This window comes from Cornus florida, unplaced genomic scaffold (genome assembly GCF_030987335.1).
Source record: "Cornus florida cultivar Cherokee Brave unplaced genomic scaffold, ASM3098733v1 CherokeeBrave_3.0.0_Hap2_Chr04, whole genome shotgun sequence".
In the NCBI taxonomy this organism is placed as follows: Eukaryota; Viridiplantae; Streptophyta; class Magnoliopsida; order Cornales; family Cornaceae; genus Cornus; species Cornus florida.
Window position 1 is genome coordinate 50,096,584 of NW_026775574.1, and position 24,915 is coordinate 50,121,498.

A 24,915-nucleotide genomic window follows, 5' to 3' on the forward strand; every position below is an offset into this window, starting at 1 on the left:
AAGGGCTTATTTGATTTGTCACTAAAAAAATAGTCTCCAAGAACTCTAAAAAAAAAAAAATTTTAACAGAATTTTCAAAAAATAGTTCTAAAAAATATCAATCAATTAAGTAGATTTTCGTACAAATTTCTACATTTTAGTTATCAAAAAATAAAATAAAAAATATTATTAAAAATCTCAACCAAACAAGTTCTAAATTATTGGGCAAAATCCATAAGCAATTAAATAAAAAATTGATTTGGATATACTTTGATATACTTTTGTAGTCTACCATACTTTCCCCTGATGTATCACACTTGTTCTATTTGCAAGTGAAACTAACATCAACACTCTCCCTCATTGTTCTCTCATTGTCTCTCATTGTTGAGTTGTCCGTTCGTTTTCAGTACACCAGAGGACATCCACGTAGTCATTCACACGATAAGGAAGGCAACACAGACCATTCTCAATTCATCCCTAATCTATGTTCACACGAATCACACTTCTCAAAAGAGCTAGTGTTTCATGTCACGTTGATTCCGGCTGTATTCCTGGCCGTTTGATGATCATTTGCCAAATGATTACATCCATCGGATCATACATAGTAAATATGGAAACTTTTAAGGCCCTATTATATGGTCCCCTAAACAACTTGGATTTTGTCATATGATTGCATCAAATGGGAACCCAATATGATGGGCCCACCCTCTGGGGGCGAGCTTAGCCCCAATTTGGAGAATCACTCTGACTGCACACATTTCGAGGTGGGCTTGTTTGACCATCATCATGAGAGGGATCTTCAAATTTCAACCGTTTGATCTTATCCCAGAGGTGGAATTTGAATTTTGGTGGTAGTGAGATTTAATTATCTTGTTGCACTTTTGGTCGTGACCATCCTTGGAGGTGGAATCTTAGTTACAAAATTCGGTCAAAGTGGCACCGTTTTCAAGTTTTCCAAGTGAATTTAAGTGAATTTATGATTTGAGAGTAAATTCGCACAAAGTTTGCAAATTTAATTTTTACAATTCATTATTTTTATATGAATTTAGTTTATATAATTAAATTTGTTACCGTCTTAGTAATATATAACACTTATATTATCATTTATATATTTATTAATATAGATTAATTACTTAAATTATATGTGTGCCTAGCTGTATAGTGGTATACTATAATATATATATATATATATATATATATATATATACATACATACGTTTGAAAATATATCACTAAAATACTTCTCAATGAAAGAATATTACAAATAAATCACGCATCTATTAGTAAAAAAAAACTAACTTATTTATTACATATATCATTAATGGAATAAAAAATAAAAAATAATATAGATTTAAATAAATAAAAATATATAAAATATATATGTTATGGCCTAATATAATTTTATTTAAACTTAGTATATTGTATATCAATTGATACAGTGAACTATGATAAAAAAAAAAAAAAAAGAACTAATGTGATTGTTCAAAAATATCTTTTAGCTTTTGTACTAATTATCCTTACCCAAATAGGGCAAACGAAAAGTATGGTTTATTAGGATTTGAAGTATTATTAGAAAAATCAACTTTTAAATTGGCTGTTTGGATCACAGAATAGGAGCAAAAATCAAAAGCAAAAAACACAGAGGTAGCTTCAACCTGAAGATTTTTCTATGACACTGTTAAAAGTAAGGGTAGGTTCCTCTGCTTTATGCTTTTTGGGATTAGGACGGAGGCAACACATTAAATCGAGAGGCCACACAATCATTTTGAAGTCTAAGATTTTTCTATCACATGATTAAAAATGTAAACGTACTGTAAGGAGAAGAAAAATTTACAGTAGGACAAATCTCAATCATCATTTTATGTGCGTAAATATTGATGTTTGGGATAATAATAATAATCATATATTAATTGATATTAGATCGTATTAGACAAAACAGTCGAAATTATCTGACTTTTATGATTTAAATCTTTATTCTTAAAAATAATATGGGAGTTGGATACTTTACTTTATGCATTCTAAGACCAGCACTCTCGCGAAATATTAAATTGAAAGACAATTAAATTAATAAAAACTAATTTCACCGTCAAAGATAATAATAACATATTGATATTAATTCAATTGAATAGGACATTAAATCAAGAGACAACACAATTATTTCAAAGTTGGATTTAATGGAAAAAATATTAAATGGTATTTAAAAAAAAAAAATTTATTAAATGGTTCTTCACCATATAGCAGGCTCAATAAAAATTTTTGTTCAATATTCTTTGTACTATCTTATAAAATTATTATAAAACTATTTTTCGTAATTGGAGAATTTTGATTAGTCTGAATCACATGATCTTCGACTATCTAATACCGAGTAAATTTTTGATTTAGTGTGTCATCCAACATAAGAATTTACCACTAATATTTCAATTGTTAGAATTCTCAAAATAATTGTGTTAAATTCTTAATACAATAATGTTTGACAACACACTAAATCAATATTCAGTACATTATTTCGAGCCTAGGAATAGCAATGCCCAATCTTCATAGTAAAGGTATTAAAAAAGAATAATGATACATAATTAAATATTAAAACACATTTGATTAAATTTACGTGTATAAAAAATATCTTATGCTGACATCATTTCCACTCATATAAAATAGTTACATATATCATACTTTTCTACTACTTAATTATTAGTTTTTATTAAAATAAAAATAAAAATTTATAATGGTAATTTAACACATAAATGGAGCCTGGAAATACTTATATTTTTCTACTACTTATCAGTTTTTATTAAAATAAAATTAAATATTTATAATGGGAATTTAACACATAAATGGAGCCTGGAAATATCTATATTAACTCCTTTATCTGCTGCTGGAATTGTGTCAGGTGTACTGTTTAAGAGTAGGGCGCGCACACTTTTTTATGACCTGATCACAATTGTACTTTGAGCTCTCTGTTCATTGAAGCGTGTTCCACACGGTATCTAAAGTTCCACTGAAACTTCGAATACATGCGAGACCCGAAGGCTGCTACGTACCTCCTCGTGTTTTTTTTTTTAATTATTTATTTGGAAGGTGCCTGCTCGGGTTTCATGGTGGTTCATGTTTGCAACATTTAATTAATTAAGCTGTTAAAAAATTAATTAATTAATTCATTGTTGGACCAATGCGAGCCAAACTTGACCACTAAATTCCAAATAGAAATTAATTCCACAAACTAGCACAATTTGGGTTAGTGTTCTCTTTTGAATATTATTTTAATAGATTTTGATTAAATTCAATAATTTATACCAAATGTTTGAAATTTTATTTTTTTATTTTTATTTTTTTCCAGTAGATGAAAAGAAAAGGCTAAAAACTTTATATTCTAAATTTTTGCCAAAAAACAAAAAATTGGTAATTAAATAACATGTGAATCAAACTTAGCTTGCAAACCAATCGAATTGGCATTCTAACAACTTGGTTCTCATGAGGGGGAAGAGAAATAATGGAAAGAAAAGAAAAAGGAAAAGATAAAAATAAAAATAAAAAAAGGTATTTGTGCTTTTATATAAGTGGAAGGGAAATGGAGAGAAAAAGAAAAAACCATAAAGGGAATACGTTTTCTTTCAAAAAAATTTCAAATTCTCACACATAAAAGAGGGAAAGACTCTCCAATCTTTCATCCCCTTTCTTTTCATTTCCTCTTTTTTTTTTTTTTTAATCTTTTTATTTATGATACCAAATAAACGAGTCCTTTACATTACTATTTAAATATCCTATTACATTCAACGAATCACTAGGAGGGATCATTGCTTCCAATCTTACAAGTTCTCAAGAAATTACTCTCTTAGAAGTTTTTGAATAAAATAAAGAGGTTATTGGATGGAGTGTGACTGATTTGAAATGAATTAGCAACATAATTTATATGCATCAGATTCATTTGAAGGAGAATTCCTGAATTTGTGACATCAAAACCAAAGTGGGGTTTGCTGTAAACAATTTAATCAAAAGTTTAAAATTTTGAATCTCAAATATTTGTAGGTCAATTATTGTTGATCTGCTGATCCAATGTTGTGATTTTAGTATGTTGCTTTTTAGTAGATTTGTTTCAAGATGGTGTGAGATTATACGATTTTGTGATCGTCGAATTTGGCTTTTGAACTATTTTAGAAGACTCGCCGACACTTGTATTTTTTGATTCGTTTAGAGTTTGTCACATGACATTCTTTATATTCTCTTGTATAATATATAATGACATACACATGTAATATTTATAAGTGATTAAATCTAAAAACGACCTTGTATAGTACTGCACCGAATTTCATTTTTCAAAGAGTTTGAATTGGGTATCAGATCGTACACCAACATTGCACAATTGATGGACATGAACTATGAGAATTCTGTTTGTTTAGGGTTCAAAGAGATAATGTTTGTTTGATTTGTCACCAGAAGAGACAAAGCAGTACACTTATGCTGACAAAATCAGAAATTAAGCACAAGAATTTAAACACTACACGAAGTGTAGACGGGGCTCCGAGATGGTGTGCACGTGGTCAACCCTAGTGAAGACACGTGACAAGGCGAATTTATCCTTTGCTTGTAAGAGGAGTAGTAGTGGGGTCCACATGTCCTGGTGGGGTCCACAAATGGAGTGCCTCTTTGGTTTCGCTCTTTATCGATGAGCCCAAAAAATATTCTCTCTCCTGTCATGTCACACACAATCTCCTTCTGAATACGAAGCCGAGATTTTCTGTCCTAGTGTTCATCATCATCAACGGCTGTAATCGTGCGAGCTCGGTCAGGTTGTGCTAGAGCCGTTGGTTAGCTAGTGAGTCCGTTTAGTCAAGCTGAGCTCAGCATTGGGTCCAAAGTTGAGACACTAGGCAGACAATGGCGGGACCCACATAAGTTGTCACCGACGTTAGCTGTAGGCTAGCAGCTGCTCCACCACTGCCTTTTTCTTCCTTCATATTCACAATCACAGCCTCCCTTCCCAACCCACACAAACCCCTCTCTCTCTCTCTCTCTCTCTCTCTCTCTCTCTATATCTCTATCTAGAATACATTTATTAAACACACACAGAGTGATACTATGGAGTGAAATGCAGTGTTATTGAAGATCTGGTCATTTTCAACATCGGAGTTTTAATTAATGGGCCTTACTTCTCTGCAAGTTTGCATGGATTCATCTGATTGGCTACAGGTATTCCATGCATTAATATTTACTTAATTTGTGTTTCAATTTGTCCATTTTTTGTTGCTATATTTTTCTTCTTAATTAGTAGTACAATATTTGACATTGCATAGAGAAAAAGAAATGTTACACTTAAAATGTGTCTTTGTATCATGAATTTTAATTTACCACATAATTAAGCGGCCATGATCATTTTGGCTCCATTTTCTGTTAGATATATGGGTTCTTTTTTTTAATAAAAAAAATGTTGTGAAAATATAATTAATCTTAAAGGAATCAAATAGGTAAAGTTTTATTATATAACTTTCAGAAAATGATAACAAATTAAAATTGTCACCACTAACAAAGCTCAATTCTCACTGAATACAGAGATAAAGTTAAGAAAATTAAACAAGTTGACCAGAAAAGAGAAGTGGCATGCAAGCTCCAAATTAAATTTGTTAAGCATTATTTCATAGTCCTAATTAATGTGACTAATTTTATGGTGTGCTCATGAATGACCAATAATTGGCGCCACATTTTCCATTTATGGCAGGGCACAATGGACGAGGAGAATGGAATGGATTCATCCTCACCATCTGGGGACATTCTGACATGCTCAAGGCCTATGATAGAGAGGAGGCTTAGGCCTCCCCATGACCAAGCCCTCAAGTGCCCTAGGTGTGATTCAACACACACCAAGTTCTGTTACTACAACAACTATAGCCTCTCTCAGCCAAGGTACTTCTGCAAGACTTGTAGAAGGTACTGGACAAAAGGTGGGACACTGAGGAACATCCCTGTGGGTGGGGGTTGTAGGAAGAACAAGAAAGTTTCTTCCAAGAAATCATCACCAAATGACAATCATCAGTCCAACAACAATAATATTATGATTAATCAAAACCCCGGATCCTCGTCCCACAACCCGACCGATCTTCAGCTGTCGTCGTTCCCTGCGGAGGTGCAGTTCTCACACCTCGGAGACCTGATGGGGAACCACCACCATGGTGGTCTTGGAAACCCTAGTTTCATGGAGAGCAAGTACAATGCCATGCTTGAAAACCCAAGGGCTATTGATTTCATGGAGAGTAAGTATCATGAGGGTATTGTGGGGAATTCAAGGAACTACAAGTTCTTAGGGAGTGGTGAATTGGGCTTTATGAGTGGGCTTGGTCATGACATGAGTGGTCACACTCATGGGTTGGCGCCAAACTTTCATGGGCTTTGCTCTCCATTTGGAATGTCACTCGATGGGAATAGTAGTGGGCCTTTCATGGACACTTGTACTCAAAGGTTGATGCTTCCATATGAAGCAACAATGGGTGATCATCAGGGACAAAATGCAATGGATGTGAAGCCAAACCCTAAGCTTCTGTCCCTTGATTGGCAAGACCAAGCTTGTTCTGATGCTGGGAAGGACCCTAGCTCTTTTGGGTATTTCACGGGCCTCGGTCCGTGGACTGCGGGCTTGATGAATGGTTATGGATCATCCACAACAAACCCATTAGTCTAAACTAATCAGAGGTCTTCTTGGCCTTGATGAGTGCTGGTGTGGATCAACAGATGCTGTAGTTTAGACTCGGTTAACTACTTCTTTAAGTACTACTTAATATGCCTTTGATGGAAAGGGTTTTTTTAGTGTTTCTTTCTGTGAAGGTTTTTTTTTTTTTTTTTTTTTTTTTCCAATTAATCTTTGATTGACTTAAACAAGCAGTAGTGTGAATGAGGAATGTGAGAGTCTAAAAATGACTGTTTTTTTTTTTTTTTTAGTTAGTGCCTTAATGTTGTTCTCTATCTTAATTTTCATTAATATATATGATTTTATTTCGGTGTTCTCTTTAATATGCTACTTTGTTTTATTTTGGTGATTTTGTTGGGTAAAGTAATCCAAGGCTAGCTTTAGGTTTTTGTGGACATAGCCATGTACGAAGAGATCGATAATATAATAGCCAGTGCCTTTTAATTATAGTTACAAAAACATGTGTGTTAAAGAACTTGGCGTATCTTTATATGGTGATTCACTGATTGTCTGTGTGTTTAGTGAACTAGCTATGAATTCATTATTGATAAAGTGATCGGACCGTATTGGCGGGAGAGTGTTTTTGAGACAAGAAAGTAGAGAAAAGCAGTGTTTCCAGTGCTGAAAGCAAAATTCTCTGGAGTACTGTGTTATATATAGTATGTTGCATGTGAGTGCGTTGTACTTTGACGGCTCTTCTGATTAATTATTGATACCTAGAGAATGACAGTGCTGAAGGTAAAAGAATGACTCGGACGCATGCCCCATACTGGCCCAAGCCCGTAAAAGACCAGCCCAGTTCAGCTCGTTTCAACCGTCTCTTAAAATTAAATTAATGCCATGTTCATTATATCTTTTCGGTTTATACGTGTATCAACTGTGTGCATGTATCAAGTGTGTGCAGGTATTGTCCAAGGGGTTTGTAGTAGAAAAACATACAATACAACAAGAAAAATATTTGTTTCTTCATATCTTCTTCTTCTCTATACACAAAAACTCATAGTTGGTTGAAACTAGAACCAACATAAGTGGTACCAGAGCTTGATTCCGATCAAGAGCAAACTGGGCGTGAAGCTTATTGACGGGAAAACAAATCACGAAGAAGATCGACCGTGATGGCGATTACAAGCAATCAAAATCAAGGAACCCAACAATCCGCATTTCCCTTTTTTATGGGAAAAATTATGATTTTTGGTATGTGAAGATGAAGATCAATTTTCTCTCATATGATCTATGGGACTATGTTGAAGATGAGTATGATGAACCGGAGGATACGACAACTTTGATGAATGCTCAAAAACAACAATTGAATTATCATAAGAAGAAAGATGCAAAAACTTTAGCCTTGATTCAACAAGGAGTTGCTGATACAATTTTTTTCAGAATTATCAATGCTTCTAAAGCAAAGGAGGCATGGAAATCCTTTGAGAAGGAGTATAGAGATAGCACGAAGGTAAGAACTGTAAAACTCTAATTTTTTAATTAGAAGAGATTTTGAAAATATGAAAATGAAAGAAAATGAGTTGCTAAAAAAAATTTCTCTAGATTTATGGAAGTTGTGAATCAAATGAAAACATGTGGGGAAAATATTTGTAATTAAAGAATTATTGAAAAAATTCTAATTAGTTTGCTAGAAAAATATGACTAAATTGTTGCTAGCAGATTTGAGTGTTGAAGAATTAATGGTTCTATTAAAACATTTGAGTAAACGTTGAGTAGGCGCTTCGAAAAAATAATTGAAAGTGCCTTTCAATCCAAGCTCTATTAGTTCCAAAAATCAAGAAAAATACTCATCAAGTTTTGATTGATCCAAATGTGAGTCTTCTAGTGGTGGAATATATAGAAGAGGAAGAGGAAGAGGAAAAAATTCAATAGGAAGAGGAAGAAATAATGAGAGGTGGAAATATGGAGTCCACTCAACAAAAATGTAGAATTTGTAAAATAAGTAACCATGTTGAGAAAGATTGTTGCTTTCGTAGAAAACCACAATGTTTCAATTGTAAGAAATTTGGGCATGTTCAAAAAGATTTTCGAGTCAAAGCAAATCAGCAAACTAATTTTTTCAAAGAGCAAGAAGTTAAAGAAACATGTCTTATGCTTGTCACATGGCATCAGAACAAAAAGATAATGTATGGTTTCTTGATAGTGGGTGTAGCAACCACATGACCGGAGATAAAAACATTTTTTTGGAGATTGATTCTTCATCAAATTCTTAAGTGAGGATGGGAAATGATGACTTGGTCTAAGTAAAGGGAAAATGTACTATTGCCATAAAGACAAAAGAAAGGAAGAAAGCATATTTGTGATGTGCTACTTGTTATGGATTTGGAGCAAAATTTATTGAGTGTTGGGCAGCTTGTAGAGCATGGATACTACATTCATTTTGATGAGGACTCTTGCAAGATTTATGATAAGGGAGGAAAAAATCAAATTGTGGCAAGAATTAAGATGGGCAAAAACAGAAGCTTTCGTCTCATTTTTCATGCTAAAAAAATGTGGCTTTGAAGATGGATGTTGTTGATGAATTATGGCATTAGCATAGAAGACTTGGGCACTTGAATTTCCAAAACTTAAAGAATTTACAACCAAAGAACATGGTGTGCGAGCTGCCAACAATACAAGAAGTTAAAGAAGTTTGTGAAGGTTGTGCTATTGGCAAGCATCACCGAGAGTCATTTTCAAAAGAGAAGGCATGGAGGGCTAAAGCATCATCGGAGCTTATTCATATCGATGTGTGTGGGTTGATGACAACACCAACTGATGCAGGTAACAAGTATTTTATCATTTTTGTTGATGATTTTTCAAGAATGACATGGATTTATTTATTTCATGAGACAAAAATCAGATATGTTCTCCATTTTCAAAAAAAATTCAAAAGCTTCTTGAAATGCAAAGTGAACACCTTATTAAAGTATTGAGAAGTGATAGAGGTGGAGAGTAAAACTCAAATGATCAAATTTGCAAATTTTGTGAAGATATTGGCTTGGAGATCGAGACAATTAACGGTTGGATACACTACACAACACTATAGAGTGGCAGAAAGAAAAAATAGAACAATTGTTGAGATGGGTAAATCAATGCTTCATATATGAGAAGGGGTTGCCTAAATCTGTTTGGGGTGAAAACGTGTATATGACTGTTTACTTGATGAATAGAAGTCCAACAAAAGCGGTGGAGAATAAAACTCCATTTGAAGCATGGAGTGGAAGGAAGCCATCCTTGAATCATTTGAAAGTTTTTGGGTGTATTTGTTTTGCACATGTTCCAAGAGAAGTGAGGCACAAACTTGATGAAGCTAGTGAAAAATGCATCTTTGTGGGTTATAACTCAAAATCAAAGGGTTATAAACTCTTTAATTTGAAGAAGAAGAAGTTGATTATTTGTAGAAATGTTCTCTTTAATGAGATTGCCTCTTGGGATTGGAAAGAGAAGAAAGTTCAAGATCAAGTCATTTATTTTAATGATGGATCAGAAAATAATGAAAAAGAATATGAAAATGTTCTTGAAGCTCCACAACAAATGTTTCCAATAACAAGCTCACAATTAACCCCAACTTCTCTATCAAGCTCAAATACGTTATCTCCAAGTTCAACTCTTAGAAGAATGAGAAGCCTTAGTGATGTGTATGCAAGTTAAAATTTTATGTTGTTGAACCGGAGAATTTTGAAGAAACAATTAAACAAGAGGCATGGAAGAAAATTATGGAAGATGAAATTTATGCGATTAAGAAGAACAAGACTTGAGAGTTGGTAGAGAAGCCGGAAGATAAAGATGTGATTGGTATGAAATGGATTTTTAAAACAAAATTCAATTCTGATGGCTCCATTCAAAAGAACAAAGCAATAGTTATAGCAAAAGGGTATTCACAACAGCCCATAATTGATTTTCAAGCCCGTGGCTCGTCTTGACACAATTAGATCACTCATTGCCTTGGTGGCTCAAAAGGGTTGGTTCTTGTATCAACTTGATGTAAAATCAACCTTCTTGAATGGAATTTTGAAAGAGGAAGTTTATGTACAACAACCTCAAGGCTTTGTTACAAAAAGCAAAGAAGAGAAAGTCCACAAATTGAAGAAGGCTTTGTCTGGCCTAAAACAAGCAACCCGAGCATGGTATAGTGAGATTGATTCTTACTTCATCACAAAGGGCTGTCAAAGGAGCAAAAGTGATCCAACCTTGTACTTCAAGACATAAGGTAAAACCTATATTCTTATTGTTTCTCTTTATGTTGATAATTTGGTGTTTATCGGTAATGATGAAAAAATATATGAAATGAGTTATTTGGGTTTATTGCATTACTTTTTGGGTATTGAAATTTATCAAAAAGAAGGAGTGTTCATTTATCAAAAGAAGTATGCAAAAAATTTTCTTAAAAAAATCAGAAAGTTGAATTAAAAATCTGTTTGCATTCCTTTGGTTGTGAATGAAAAATTGATGGGAGAAGATGGAAGCAAAGAAGCGGATGCATCTTTCTATAGAAGCTTGGTTGGAAGTCTATTGTATTTGACAACTTGAAGACCCGACATCATGTATACTACAAGCTTATTATCTTGGTTTATGCACTATCCAAGCCAAATTCATTTTGTGGCAGCCAAGAGGGTGTTGAGATATATACAAGGTACACTTGATTTTGACATCTTGTATGAGCAAAATGTTAATGCAAAGTTGTTTAGATTTTGTGCAATCTCTCTTGGTTCGGGTGTATTTTCATAGGCATCCAAGAAGCAAGAAATGGTGGCACAATCTTCTGCTGAGGCTGAATACATTTCAGCATCATTTTCATCGTCATAAACAATATGGCTAAGAAGAATTTTTGAAGATGTTGGTGAGAAGCAATGAGAAGCTACTACAATTTTATGTGACAACAAATCCATAATTCCTATTGCAAAGAATCCCATCTTCCATAATCGCATAAGGCACATTGTAATCAAGCATCACTTTATTAGAAAGCCCGTGGAGGATGAAGAGATTCAACTCAAGTATTACAGGACCGAAGTCCAAGTTGCGAACATCGTTACCAAAGCACTTCAAAGAAATAAGTTTGAATACTTTAGAGAGTTATTGGGTATAAAAACATGGCATTAATGGGGAGTGTTAAAATTAAATTAATGTCATGTTCATTATGTCTTTTGGGTTTATACATGTATCAAGTGTGTACATGTATCAAGTGTGTGCATGTATGGAATGTTCAATGGTCTTTGAGAGGACTCTATATGTTGTCTACGGGGTTTGTAGTAGAAATCAATTCAAACCATTTTATTACATACAAATGTGTAAATACCCCTGGTGTTCAAAGAAACTATACAATTTTCAAGACTTGTTGAGCATTGTGTACTTTAAAGAAGGGTATACCATTATACTTTGACGGCTCGTTGTCATTATCATTATTTTTTGTGATTAACTTATTGGTACCTAGAGAATGACAGTGCCAAAGTGAAAAAATAACTCGGACCCTTGGCTAACTAGTCCAACACTGCAAGAGAATGTATAGCGCCTAAGAATAGATAGGATTCAACCCTCGGCCGACCAGGTCCTAGCCATGCTTGTTATTATTATTATTTCAATAGGGGAACCCAACCTATGAAGAAAGGAAAATGATAAAACAAGCAACTAGGTTTTGCTGGAAAAAAATCAATTAAATTGGTGTATATCTTAAATTGGTACAATTGACATGCCCTTCTTCGCCTTTCTTTAGTCTTTCTCCTCTACACGACCACGCAAATTTACTCTGTCTCTCTCTTTCTCCTATCCTTTTGAATGTTATTCCACCCGACTAAAAAATAACCGACAAAATACGACTCTTACGTGCCTTTTGTGAGTTGCGCAATGTGGAATGGATATGGAAGTTCGATATAAAAATAACCTAAAGGGGGTGAATAGGTTTTACTTCCAATTTTACTTATATTAATTTTATTGAAATACAACTAAAATCAAACCCATAAAGCAAAAATAAGTGTAAGTAAAGTAAATAAAGTTTGAGAGATGACACTGGGTTTTTGTGCCTAGAAACCCTAGTTGGAAGAAATCCAACCAACCAGGATGAATACTAAAGAGACTTTTGCTATCTCGAGTAACGATGCAGTTGAGCTGAGCCGAGCCGAGCTGAGCCAAGTTTTGGAGTGTTCAGGCCCGGCTCAGCTAAATCTTACCCATGTTCAAGCTCAGCTCGTGTTTGGCCAAGCCTAGCTTAGCCATAAACGAGCTTGGCTCGATGCTCTTTAATGAGCTCAAGCACAACTTGAATTGAGCTCGTTTACGCTATAATAAAATGCTTGACTCAATTATCGTTATCCTGATCCTTTACACACCGATCTTAAGACATTATCATCGAATCTTACGCATCAGTCCTAAGACATCATCGTCGAATCCTACGCACAGATCTTTAGTCGTCACCACGATGGGATATGAGATAAAAGAGAGAAAGGTAACATAAAAAAAGAGGTAAAGAGGTAAGATTATATGATAAATATAGTAAGAGAGATAGACGATCAACTCGTTGTAATCTCTATGGAGTTTGCAGTTCGCTGGTAGATCGTTGAGGTGTTGCCGTTGCTGTTAGGGCTACTGAATGTGTTTACAAAAAATAAAGATGATATTATGGTTATGTAATAACCTGAGTTTCTATTTAACCCGGTGCGTCAGTGATGACCCGAAAGATGACCCGATAACGGATCCGAAATGCAGAAGCAAAAAAAGCAAAATGGCCTCAAAAGATGTACGTCACCCCTAAGGCACCAAGATGACTCCCATGAAGCCACAAAACTCAAATGAAACAAGCAATGAAGCAAGAATGCCAAACACGAAAACAAATGAACTAAGGGCAAAATGGTCATTTTAAACTGAAATGGGTGCCACCGTGTACACCATTGGAAAGACAACGAAAAATGAACGAAATTGGACTCAAGAATCACTTGATTCAGAGTCCGGATGGAAAAGATATGAAATTAAAACAAAGTGGCCTCTTCCATTTAAGGGTTACCACGAATCTATCTCACTAAAACTGGAATAACTCAAACTATGGATGGAGTTTTGATGAATGGTTGGTACTATTGGAAAGTTAACTTCAAGCTCTTGAACTTAGACCCAAGAACGAACCCATTTGGGTTAGAAATGAAAGAGATATGATTCCCCAAAGTTAGCACAACAAAGCTGTCCAAGGAAAGGATAAAGAGAATGGTTCTAGGGAGGATCGGTCGACTGACGGCAAGGGTCAGCTAGCCAAAACTTAATCACCAGCCTACCGAAGCCAAATGATCAGCCGAAACAATGGTTTTTAATAAAAGGCTACTGAAATGGTCTCGAGGGCCTTGTCAGCCGGTTGATGGATCCTCATCAGCCGACCAACACATCTGCTGCAGCAGAAAAAGCTGTTGCAATGGGTGTATGAGGTGCTTGGTCCGTCTTTAAGGCTATATATGCATTCTACATGATCCGAACAAGTTTAAAAACATTCCCTAACCTCATGTAAGCATCCAAAACATACTTAAAACTAGAGGAAACTTAAAATGATACCCCAATGCATGAATTTTCATAAAAATTCACAAAATCGCCCAAAAATAGGTCAAAAGTTGAAATGTAAGAGTTTTGTGAAACGTGGACATGCACACAAACGTAAAAAGACATTTAAGACGCGTTCTAATGGTCCGCGGCCTCAAAATGTCCTAAATGCAAAATATGACCTCTCAACGGCCAAAAATGCCTTAAAATGCAATAAATGAAACCAAATTGCGAAACCTAGAACAAAATGGTGTTTGGCTCTTGGCCACACCTCATGCATAATCATAGCGACTCTACGAAAGAAAAAGAATGGAATTCCCAAGCCCGTTGCAACCATGGTGAGGCAAAGACTTAACATTTTTCAATATATTCATAGTAAACCTTGAAAATAAAAGTGCATAAAATACATCTTTGATGCAATTGGCCTATGGCCTCAACTCATACATGTCAAATACATTGAAAAGAGTGTACTTATGTACACTTTACATATATGGAATCAAAGATACAAGTGTTGATATACAAGGCTACAAAATGACATTTCATGTTAACATTTGCGTGAAATGGAAATTTAAAAGCTACAAGTCATCCAAGAAATGATGAGCATCACGAACCAAGCCTTCGTACCTGAATCAAATCCCCAGTAACTTCGGGGTGAGTAACATAAAGCTACTCGTAGGAAATGAGCATGCATCGACCTAGCATTTTACGATTTTATCACTTTAAGGTGAAGCATGCTAAAGAGGCTCGTGCCACCTAACATCTATGTCAAGATGAGACTCATGGAGCATCCTAAGTTACCTTAGAGTGTAATCAATAAGAATCATGATACATATACATGTATGAAATGAATCAAGATTGGAATAATCCTAGGAACATGGTAGGAAGGATACTTAAATAAAGATCAACATGAATTACATTGTTAACACAATTAAGCAAGGTTTGGAATAATCCATATAACACGACAAGAAATTACTAGAATACAAGGATCACATTATCAATGCAATTAACATGATTGAAACATTCTAATTAATACGACATGAAGTATACTGGGATATAAGTTAACAAGAATTATATTATTAATGCAATTAACATGATTGGAACATTCCAATTAACACGATAAGAGTAATACATGAAATAAAAAACAAGGCATAATATCTATGCAATTAACAAGATTGGAGCATTTCACATAACACAACAAGTTTTAAATCTTCAAGGAATAGCAACTTGAAGTTTAAAGAGTGAAATAAACCAATGTGGAAACTTGGACATCGCCAAGATTAAAACCGTACTCTTGGGATCACTTTAGGGCTACTAACCCATGGGTACCTTCCCCTAGTACGCACTATAGCGTAGGGAGCTCTTTATCTCCCGTATTAGAACCAAGTCCTAACCATGCCAATTCTTGATTGATATCTCAAGTTCCAAAATTAACAAGTTGTGCAAGTCAAGATAGTATCAAGATACAAGTAATGCATTAAACCACATTTCATGCACAACCAAGCTTTTGGAACACACAAGTCATGCCCTAAGTTCTCAACTATAATGGCATGTGAAATGTCAAGAAATCATAGTGTGCATCTATATAGACTACAGCCAAGATATAAAGCACATGCATTCCATTGATGTAAATATACTACAAGTAAAAGATTATGATTAAATTATTTACTAAACAACACATGAGTAATTAAACCATTCCAAAATAATTGTGTAAGTTCATTAAGTACATTAATGAAACCAAGATACAAGAGGTCATGATGCTTGATAAAAAGATAAAAGTCCATGAAATACAAGTTCGATTCCTAAGTTTGACAAGGGCTCAATATCAAGGCCTGATTAACTCGATGGAAATATAAAAGGGAATTTAATTTACTTAAGGGATTAAATTATCAATATTACAAGGCAAGTCCAAATATTCCACGAACAAAGCATTTCAAAGGTCACGTCAAGGACAAGTTTAATATCAAGTTATAAGTTCATTTCATACAAGACAGAATAATGTGAATTAAGCTCATAAAACTATTGAATGGATTTTAATTAATTAATTTAATTAAAATCTCTAGATTTTGAAACTCATCCAAATGATCTCAAATTAATATATGTTATATAACATATCAAGACTTGATTTAAAAACATAATACAAGTGAATTCCATGCAAGATACGGCCACGAGTATTGAACTTTAATACTAGAAAATAATTAAATGAAAGGTTTCAAAACTTAATCAAATATTTCCGATTTAATATATATGAAAGTATATGGCATGCACATCAATAAAATGAAGTCGAAAATCCAATGGAGTGAATAGTGCACTTTGAATAAAATTAATTAATCTAATTAATTAATTATTACTAGATTTCAAAACACCTCCGATTACTCTCAAATTCACCTATGTTGAAGATAATGCTAGGGCTTAATATAATATGACATTACATATTAATTTCAAGCTAGATAAGGCCACATGAATTAAATTTTCATTCTACAAAAATATTAAATAAAATTTTCAATACTTGTTCAAATGCTCTCAATTTAATATATGTCAATGAATGTAATACCCCTAATTTCAAAAGGATAGTCTCAGTATTTTTTTTTAAAATTTTTTTAATTGCATTTTAATTATTTATTTGATTTCTTGGTTAATTGTTTACGTGTTTAATTGATTTAATTATTTATGTGTTATGTTTAAATTATATTTATGTGCTTAAATGTTATTTTAATTAATTATTAGTAGGAATTGATTTGTTTAAATGCTAAGTGATGATGTGTTTATTTTATTATTTTATTTTTTATCTACTTGGCTATCTGAATTGTTTGTGGCTTGATTATTTAATTGTTGTTTAAAAGTTAATTATTTTTTTCCATTGGTATTATTTTATATTTTTTTAAGGTAGTTGTGTGGATGGATATATATATATATATATATATATATATATATATATATATATATATATATATAATTGTAATATTATAGGTAAGTGTGATATATAGATTACATATATAGGTATATGTATAAAGGTATATATATAATATATTGCTAGTATTATTTTTAGTCATTATATTCTTTACTATTCTAGCAGCCGTTCAATTAGTTTAGGAGGTGTTAGTTGTTAGGTGTGTTATGGTGTGAATGAGAATAGTTTGGCTAAGGTAGGATTAGGTTAATTTTTTATATGTTTATATATGTACGTTAAGTCTGCTAGGTGGGTTTTAAAGCAACAAAAGAAAAGAATAGAATTAATAGAGAGGGGGCGGCGGCGAGAAAGAGAGGAAGGAAGAGAAAAGGAAGAAGAGGTTGGGATTTCAAGTCTGAAAATTTCTAAAGGCAAGTTATATTCCTTCTCTTCTTCTTTAATTCATAATCTGTACATACTAGATTAGTTCCAGGAATTTAATTAAATTAATGGAACCTAATTTCATGTTTGTATCTAAATTTACAGTTCATGTAAATAATAATGGGTTTTGTACTAATATTACATGGTTGGATGAATTGGTTCATGAATTGTGTCCTATATGTTGGAGTTACGATTATATAGTTAATTATTGTTGTTGGGACAACTCTAGGGCATAGATTTGATCTATGGAACTTGTAACAATGGAGAAAAGGAATATATATATATATATATATATATATATATATATATATATATATATATATAAATAAAAAAAAGGGGGCAGAATTCGTCAAGACAAAGAAGAGGCAGGGACTTGGGTGTTGTTGGGAGTTGTGGTTTATTATATGGCTGGGTTATTATTTTTGCAGCTTTCTAGTTTCATTAATGGATCTGTATTGAATAGTTTTTTTAATTATTGGTTTAATTACCTGAGATGTTGGACTCCAGATTTTTTAACTAATTTAATGGGCCTACTGTTAAATCTTTTAATTGGTTTAAAAGAGTTTATTAATGGGTTTACAAGAGTTCATTAAGGATTGAGATGTATGATAGAATCTTACATGCTAAATTGAAAAGGAAAATAATAATAATTAAATATGGTTGGATTAAATTATTTTAATCAATGGTGTAGATTTAAATTAATTTAATCAGAGTATGGAGATGTACAATTTAAGTGAGATGCATATAAATTTTTATGATATAAATTAAATACATGCTACTTAGAATTGCTATTTTTGCTCATTTAATTGCACATGATGTATATACGATTTATACCATTTTTATTTGGAATATTATATGTAAATATTAATTACATTATCCTTGAATTGGAAACCGTTATTTGGTTATGATATAGATTAACGCACCATTATGGGATGGGGGCGTATTAGGAACGGATTAACTTGTAAGTTAAGTCCAACCTATTTATATTTATAAGAGAACAGATTAACTATATAGTTAAGTCCTACTTATTTGTGTCAGGTCAACAGAACAGTTGGGTGACATATTATTAAAATAATATTAAGGATAGTTTATTTTGATGGTTGGATATAACGGATTATATATATATAATTATACGCCATGATATGAGCTTAAGTCTTAGGATCAGTGGTTAGGGTGCATATATTGCCAGTAATGTGTAGCTAGATATAGTGTAGTTGTGTGCCTTGGTAGATCTAGGTACTCATGCCCACTATATGTGCGTTTTGCATGTTGCCTACTATTCAGGTTGAGGCAACTCTATAATCTAGTGAGGTTCCTTTAGTGTGTGTGTGTATATATATATATGAACTATTAGTTATTGTCGAATTAATTAGGATGGATATAAGTTCTGAGTCTCTATTTGGGATGTAGTAGATTAGAACTTGTTTGTGGGCCTAACCCACTAATATTTTTCAGATGTTCGTCAGATCCAGTCTTAGAGATTGTTCGTGCCGAGCAGAGACAGTCATTTACTCTTCCGACTCTATGTAGGACTCTTATTCATGTTTTAATTATTGGATTTATTTCAGTCCAGTTATTTCAGTTAGGGATTTGGATTATTTATTTATTTCCAATTTGTTTTATTAGGGGTCCACAGTATGGATTCTCGAGTTGTAGTTTGAATAGTTACTGGCATCAGAGGATTAGAGGATTTTATTATTGGATTATTTAATTAGTATTTATTTGAGGATTTTTTTTTAAAAAATAAGGATTTATTATTTAGTTCCCTTCAGCTTATTATTTATTTATTTCTTTACTATTCTTTTTGTATTCAAATGCTTGTTTAAATATTAATTGTTTGATATCCCTTGTATTTTGTGCTTGGACTTGATCACCCGTGACTCTAGAATCGAAGGGTATCACAATGAACATATCAAGGTACAATATACTATCATGCCACATGTTTAAATCAAGGTATAACCAACCGAGAAAATCAAATCTCACACAAGAAAATTAAATAATAAAAGTCCTAGATTTGATACCAAAGCATGTAATTAAGTTGCATAAACATCAATAACATCCAAGACAACAAAAATAATAACTTATAACACCCCTTACCTCAGTTTGAGATAAAAATCTCAAATCCCCACAGAAAAAAGTGCTCCGAATTCGACGATATTTCGGGGTTTTGTCGGGGACAACACGATGATCGTTAACCCCAAGGAAGCCCCATGAAAATCACAACTTGACTTCAAACCCGAACTCACAAAATGGTCAGAAATGGGTTCTAATAAGGGGGAAAGGTGTGCGTCGTCAAGGCGAACACAAAACACTAAGGCACTACGATGTTTTACACGAGGAAAGTGGCCGGAAGAGAAGGGAGAAGGGTGGCAGCCCCTTGGCTGCCATGGCTGCTGGCCAAGAGAGGGAGGAAGATGATGAAAAAATGACTTTTCACTTTAAGACATTCTACTTATAGGAAAACCCTAAAAGTGCCCCGAAAGGGCTTCGCCGGGTCCGGAAAAGTGGAATTTGAGCAGATGCGCTCAAACAGTGAAATTCCGTGAACGAAAAAGAACCAAGATGAGAAAATATGAACAACGAAAGAAACGATATAAAAAACTAAGTCCCGAGTAGAGAGACATGCGCTAAACAAGTTCGACGGCAACCGGGGTCAGAAATCCCTAAAACTGGGGAAAACGACCAGAAGGAAATTCTGAGAGTACACGACTCGACAAAATGTGAAAATGAATCCCGTACGAAGATCCAGGCTCAAAACGAGGTATTTTGCAATAACTTTCGTTAATTGCACAATGGCCCCTCCAAAAAGGGTTAACTGCACTAATGACCCAAAATGAAAATATCTTCCAAAAATATTTTCTTAAAAACCCCTAAAATAAAATATCTTTTATTTATGAAAAACACCCCAAGAAAAGAAAAAAATTCTGAAGAACTGTGCATCCATACCCCTATGGACACCGGGAGCAACCAGAGTACTTTTATACAAAAGTAAAGATACGTATTTCATGAAAATCACTTAGGATGAAGACACATGAAGTCAAAAACCAACTTCGAGCATGAAAAGTGAGGTTATGCCAAAAAGTGATAAACGAGGAAAAGACAAAATAGGGAAAATGATGAAAAGTGAATAGTGTCCAAAAAGTGAAAATGTGAAAATGACTCGGTCCTTAAAGAAAGTTGTTAATCCAAACGAAAGAGTCTCAGAAATCATTTCCAAGCACTCGAGATGACACCAAGTGACAAGAAATTGAATTCGGAAGAGAAAATTAAACGAAAAAAATTTATCTGTAAAATTTGAGAAAAAGGGAAGGAAGGAAAATGACCGGATTATTACAGGTTATACTTCAATAATAGATGGACTTGGGTTATGTTTTAAAATGAATGAATGGTAAAAATAGATTGGGTTGGGTTGAGTTTTACAATTTTTTTTTTTTTTTTTTTTTTTTTTTTTTTAAGTGTAAATATTTAATAGGCATATCGTATGTGGGTTAAGCTTTCATAACATAAAGTTAAAAAAATTTCTCTATAATCTTTACAAACCCAGACAAGCTTATTAACAACCCTATTTACGAACATGTTCATAAGCATACGAGCCGAGCCGGAGACTGTTTGAGATTGGTTCGTTTTTTAAATAAGCTTCAAAATCTTGTTTGAGTTTGGTTCATTTACTAGGAAAACGAACACAACCAAGCTCTTAATGAGCCGAGCTCGAGCTCGAGCTTGAGCTGTTTGTCAAACTTTTGATTAATTTACAGCCATAGTCTCAAGTGAAACGGTTCACTATGTTTCAAGCAAAGTACAACTCAATTTAACTTAGGCTCACACTTTATCGTTCTACCAAAAATCAATTGCTACCAATCACTAGCTTTGTGACTCCCTTGTCTAATAGCTCTCAATCTCAGGCTTACTTTTGATTTATGTAAATGGATTGCTGGTAGATTAATCAACACTCCACAAATATCTTGATCCCTTCAAAGTGTGATTGTAATGACTCGGTTATTTTCCTTCCTTTTCTTTTTCCATTTTTACGGATTTTCTTTTTTCCGTTGAATTTTTTTTTTTCTTTCTTTTCCGAATTCAAGTTTTTGTTCCTTTAGGTTGTCTTGAGTACTCGAGAATAGTTCCCGAGACTCTTTCTTTTGGATTGATACCGTCTTTGTGAGCACCATGTCATTTTCACATTTTTTTTTTCGACATTTTCCTTTTTCGTCTTTTTTTAGTTTATCGATTTCCTTCGTGTAACCTCACTTTTGTGCTATGATTTGATCCCGGCTTTGCATGCATCCAAAACATTTAATTTCTATGAAATGCGTAGTTTTACTTTTTAGAAAAAATATGCTACTTATTTACTTTTTCGTAAAGGGCATGGATGCATAGTTTCTTCAAAAACATTCTTTCTTTTTTGGATTTTTGTGTAATTAAATTTTGTAATTATTTTTTTATCTTAGGGACCATTTTACAGATACTTGTAGGAAGGACCTTTTTGCAATTTTTGAAAAATGTGACAAGTATTACACTCCTATTGGTCTACTTGTCATCATTCCATTGGTAACCCTTGGAAGCCTTAGATGATGACATGTGGATGGTGAGGATTCACCCACTTGTTGGCCTAATATTGGTACACTTGTTGGCTTGGATTAAGCCTTGGAATGCTTTAGATGATGACAAATGTAGGCATATGATGTGATCTTGTGATGAGGCTTGGTTGGTTGACAAGTGGAGGGTGTGGATGAGTTATGTGTGTGTGAGAAGTAGTGCTAGTGCACATAGTGAGTGGAGAAATACACCATTTATCTTTTATCTCTAACACTTTTTCCTTTCTTCCTCACTTTCCCTCTTTCCTACCATTAATGAACCTTGAAACCCTAGACATACCACCATCATTTTGGACCATTTCCCTTGACATTTGAACTTAACCATTGGGAAACAAAAGCTTCCACTCACCTTTCTCTACAAAACCCTTGAAGGGTTTCTTGGTAAAACCTTGATTTCTTTGGATTTTAGAGAGACACTTCTCTGTGAGGTAGGGGGTGATATATGTTTATAATCTTAGTATTTTAAATGCTTTTGTAGGTTAGTATAATTTATATGCATATCTGTAACTTAATTATAAAATTTGTTGGTAGTAGTACCTTGCATGAAATTAAGCTAAATCATGATATTGTTAGAGGCCATGACTTAATCTATAACTTATGTTAATTTGAAGACATTTAGATTTGTTTTGAAATATAGAGAAATTAATTAATTAATTTAATTATTTTTTACTTATATGTTCCTTTGATTTAAATTAAGTTTTGAATTGATATATGTAATGACCATGATATGATCTTTGACATATAATTAATTGAAGTAATTTGGAGTAGGTTTGAAATCTAGAGAAATTAATTATTTTATTTAATTAATTTTTATGTGATTATTCAATTGATTTAATTAGGCTAAGACATGATTTTAAATTAGGCCTTAACTTGATCTTCAACATATATTAAGCTTACTTTATTTGGATATGTTTTGAAATCTTGTACTTTTCATTAATTTGCTTTAGTGAATTTCTATTTTGTTGATGTGATGATTAAATTATATATTTGAAGTTGTTTTAATAGTTAAATCATGAAATTAGAACTTGTTTTATAATTACATGAGGTGAATTTACGTATTGAAAATATAGTTGTAGTTTGTATTTATTCACATTATGAAATTGACATATAATTGAACTTGTTGTACGATTACATAAGCGGACTTTATGAATTGATGTCATAGATGTAGTTTATGTTGATACGCTTTATGAATTTGACATATTACATGCCATTATAGTTTGAAGACTTAGAGCATATATTGTGTGCTTACAAAATTTCGTTGTGCATGGTAGATAACTTATTGCCTTGTATGTAGATGATGATATATATATATATACACACACTTTTGTTCCATAACTTGTTGATTTTGGAAATTTGGGATATCATTGTCTTGACTATGGCTAGAGTAAGGCTCTAGTACGGGATATACGAGTTCTCCATACTTTATAGTGTGCACTTAAAGGAAAGGTACCAACGGGCTAGTAACCCAAAAGTGACCATTGTGTTGTGTATATTCCGGTGTGATGTCCAAGTATATCCACTTTGTATAATTTCGCTTTTCGTTTCAAGTTGATAGCACTTAATTGTTGTAACTTCTTGTTGTATTTTCGGTTCTCCAATTTAATTAAATTACATAAATATTGTAGTTTATGTTGAATTGTTCTAATATAGCGTATGAATGATCCTATAGACTCATTTGGAATATAGACGTTAGTTGATTTCGCGTTTTCGTTTCCAAGTTGATAATATTGAGAAATTATAACTTCTTGTGTTGTATTAGATATCCTAATATGATATAATTATGTTAACCTTGTGGTTTACGTAGATGATGTACTAAAGAAGCTTAGGATGATCCCTTAGTCTCACTTTGGGTATAGACGTTAGGTGTCATGAACCATATGAATCGATTTATATTAACTTGCAAAACTTGTAAAACTTTAGGTTATACGTATGTTCATTTCCTATGAATAAGTTGTTTACTCACCCAAGTTGTTTGGGATATTTTTCATTTAAGAAAACACTATTTTTGGATGCACAACATCTTTAGACTTGTTTGGTAGCATGGAGTATTTTGGAATATTTGATTTCATGCACTTGTAACATTTTTTTACTTTATTTTGGTTTTAAATGCCAAAACTTGTATCTTTTGTTTTAATTCTGTAATGAATACTTAAGTGCACATTTTGGGAGGTATTTGACATGTATGTAATGAGGCAAGGGCCAAGCACATTTAGTTTACAAGTATTTTAAATTTACTTTATGTTTTATTTGACAATATGTTGAGAAATTGAGGTTTTATAGGTAGTATTTTGCATTTTGGGGGGGGGGGGGTGTTAAAGGCCATAGGCCATTGCAACACGCCTTAAATGGCATTTTACGCTTGCATGCATAATCATTTTTGCACACAACATCAATTAACATGAAATGAGCACTTGAAACGCCTTTTATTTTTAGGTTTTATGCAAAATCTGGTCTTAAGGGTATTTTGGGGTTTTTCTTTCAAAAATAAGAGTTTCTTTTGACATAGTCAGTTAGAAAACATGATTTTAAGGGAGGTTTCTTCTTTATGTTTTTCAAAAAAAAATTCGTTTGAGTGTCCGAAATCAGTTGCAGATCTGGATTTTCTGGTGCACGCATTTTTTTTTCCAAGAAAAAGCCTGATCTAAGGGGTATTTTGGGTATTTCACTTGAAAAATAAAAATTTCTCTTGACATGGTCCTGGAGAAAACATGATGTTTTGGGGAGGGGGAGTTATTTCACAACTTTTTTTTTTTAAAAATGTCATTTATGCCCTCAAAACCCCATTTTAAACTCAAAATCTAGTGCATGCCCCATTGGCATGTCAGGGGGCTGCGCGCGCGGCA

At 33.2% G+C, this 24,915-nt stretch overlaps 1 protein-coding gene across 1 annotated transcript; it reads left to right on the plus strand.

Annotated features, from left to right (window-relative positions):
• The first annotated feature begins 4,983 nt into the window (after positions 1-4,983).
• LOC132303231 (dof zinc finger protein DOF5.6) lies at positions 4,984-6,970 on the plus strand. Its single transcript, XM_059800413.1, has 2 exons — positions 4,984-5,163; positions 5,690-6,970. Exons 1-2 carry the CDS (start codon positions 5,113-5,115, stop codon positions 6,644-6,646), a joined length of 1,008 nt encoding a protein of 335 aa, XP_059656396.1. The 5' UTR covers positions 4,984-5,112; the 3' UTR covers positions 6,647-6,970.
• Positions 6,971-24,915: the final 17,945 nt, after the last annotated feature.